Below are 2,120 nucleotides of genomic sequence, written 5' to 3' on the forward strand. Positions count from 1 at the left end.
TCCTCGCATCACGCTCAACGACTGACGTGGGCCCGTCCTTAAACGGCTTCCACTGGCGCCGTGGTCCAAGTCACGGCGTATGGAAAATTAGAAACCGATCGAAGAAAAGTAACTCCTCTTATTAAATTGGAAAACGTGGACGAACTTAATAGACCGAGAAAAACCACCAAAGAACTTCACAGAGACGACCACAAGGGATCAAATAATAAAATCTTACTTTGACTAGATCTTTCAGATAGACCATATGAGGCCATGCTAGCCGGCTTGGTGGACTTGAACTCAACCAAGACACCCCTCGCCCAAGTATAAATAGCTCCAATCCATTGCTTTGTAGAAGTACAAGAGGGGGCAGTTCTCCCAAAACCCAAGCACAACAGAAAGAGAGGAAACTTTTCTCTCTCCTTTTGGCAGCAGTCTGGGCTTTGGTTGGTAACCTTGGTGCTCTCCTTTTGTCTCTGTAGAATTGAAGCCTCAAACCCCGTCCAGATAGTTATAATTAGAATTAATCTGTTCCCAACCTAGTACTTATACCATGGCTTTTGGAGTATCAGATGAGTTGTTGAGCACTTTTATCCCGATCGTAGTTTATTGGATATACTCTGGAGTCTGTGTGTTGTTTAGTTCCTTGGAGGAGTACCGGTTGCACCCAAAGGGTGAAGAAGACACCAAGAATATCGTCTCCAAATGGACTGTTGTCAAAGGTGTTCTCGTCCAGCAAGCATTCCAAGTTGCCATCTCCCTCATCTTGTTCACTGTAAGCCCCTCCTTACCAATTACTACATATATCTTCCATCATCTCTTGGATTAAACTCAGCTAATAGTATTGATTTATCACTAATATAATTATCATGAAATTAATGCAGGTGATCGATAGTGGCAGCGAAGCCGCCGCAGAGTCTCAACCTTCTCTCTTCGTGATAGCAATGCAATTCTTGGTTGCGATGTTTGTCGTCGACACATGGCAGTACTTCATGCACCGATACATGCACATGAACAAGTTCTTGTACAAGCACATCCACTCGAAGCACCACCGGTTAATCGTCCCTTACTCCTATGGAGCCCTTTACAACCACCCACTGGAAGGCCTTCTTCTTGATACCACCGGGGGCGCCCTCTCCTTCCTCATCTCTGGGATGACACCCCGGACGAGTATTTTCTTCTTCTCTTTTGCCACCATCAAGAGCATAAATGACCACTGCGGTCTGTGGCTCCCTGGGAATCCTCTCAACATGTTCTTCGACAACAACAGTGCCTACCACGACATCCACCACCAGCTCTATGGAAACAAGTATAACTTCTCGCAGCCGTTCTTTGTTGTCTGGGACAGAATTCTGGGGACGTACATGCCTTACTCTCTTGAAAAGAGAAAGGAAGGAGGGCTTGAAGCTAGGATCATAAAGGATTGAGGCCTATTTACCATGGTATAATTAATGTGGTTGTGCTTTCTCTAATTATTCGTGAAGAGGATTTGTACCCCGGCCCAAGTCTGTAATATTCTTATAATTCCTAGTGCGAAATAAAAGTCATGAATACAACAAAGCTTGTTTGACAGAAAACAGCTTGATGTAATGATCTTATAGAGAGATATATATATATATATATATATATATATATTTTGGAGAAACAGAAATAATAGTAAGGTTGACCAAAGTGCAGTTTATGGCATTGGAGCCTCTTTCATGTTTGATGGACTGTTTACGGAAGGAGTGTTCAAATTGAGATGTGTGAGACAATGTGAAAGCGAAATATGGTTACGGGTTGTGTTGATTGTTTTGTTTTGTTTTTTTGAGAAATATTATCTTAACTGGTTGGACGATGAAGACGACTTAAGCTTTACGTTAAGAAACGACAGTTAAGACTTTTTAAATTGTCAATGAAGTTTTAAGAAACTATCTTTTGGCCGATTAGGCGCACACCATGCATTTTTTGATCTTAGATCGAATAGCCGTCAAATTTGAATATAGCACTCCACAGTATTTCTTTGAAACACCAAAAAAAAAGAAAAAAGGGACAAAAAGGAATAGATCAAACTTGAAAACCAGTGCAAGCTAGTATTGCATAGATTGGAATAGAATTACCAGCAAAATTAGGAAAGCATTCAACACATTGCAAAAATAGTT

At 41.4% G+C, this 2,120-nt stretch overlaps 1 protein-coding gene across 1 annotated transcript; it reads left to right on the forward strand.

Annotated features, from left to right (window-relative positions):
* The first annotated feature begins 305 nt into the window (after positions 1-305).
* On the forward strand, positions 306-1,583 carry LOC103703673 (sphinganine C4-monooxygenase 1-like). The gene is made up of 2 exons (XM_008786603.4): positions 306-754; positions 864-1,583. The coding sequence occupies exons 1-2, from the start codon at positions 533-535 to the stop codon at positions 1,404-1,406; spliced, it is 765 nt and encodes a 254-aa protein (XP_008784825.1). The 5' UTR covers positions 306-532; the 3' UTR covers positions 1,407-1,583.
* The last annotated feature ends 537 nt before the right edge of the window (positions 1,584-2,120 follow it).

Source organism: Phoenix dactylifera, chromosome 6 (genome assembly GCF_009389715.1).
Source record: "Phoenix dactylifera cultivar Barhee BC4 chromosome 6, palm_55x_up_171113_PBpolish2nd_filt_p, whole genome shotgun sequence".
NCBI lineage: Eukaryota > Viridiplantae > Streptophyta > Magnoliopsida > Arecales > Arecaceae > Phoenix > Phoenix dactylifera.

Coding starts and splice junctions, on each gene's coding strand:
- LOC103703673 (XM_008786603.4), top strand. CDS start 533: ATGGCTTTTGGAGTATCAGATGAGTTGTTGAGCACTTTTATCCCGATC. Junction 755..863: donor TCTCCCTCATCTTGTTCACT/GTAAGCCCCTCC, acceptor AAATTAATGCAG/GTGATCGATAGTGGCAGCGA.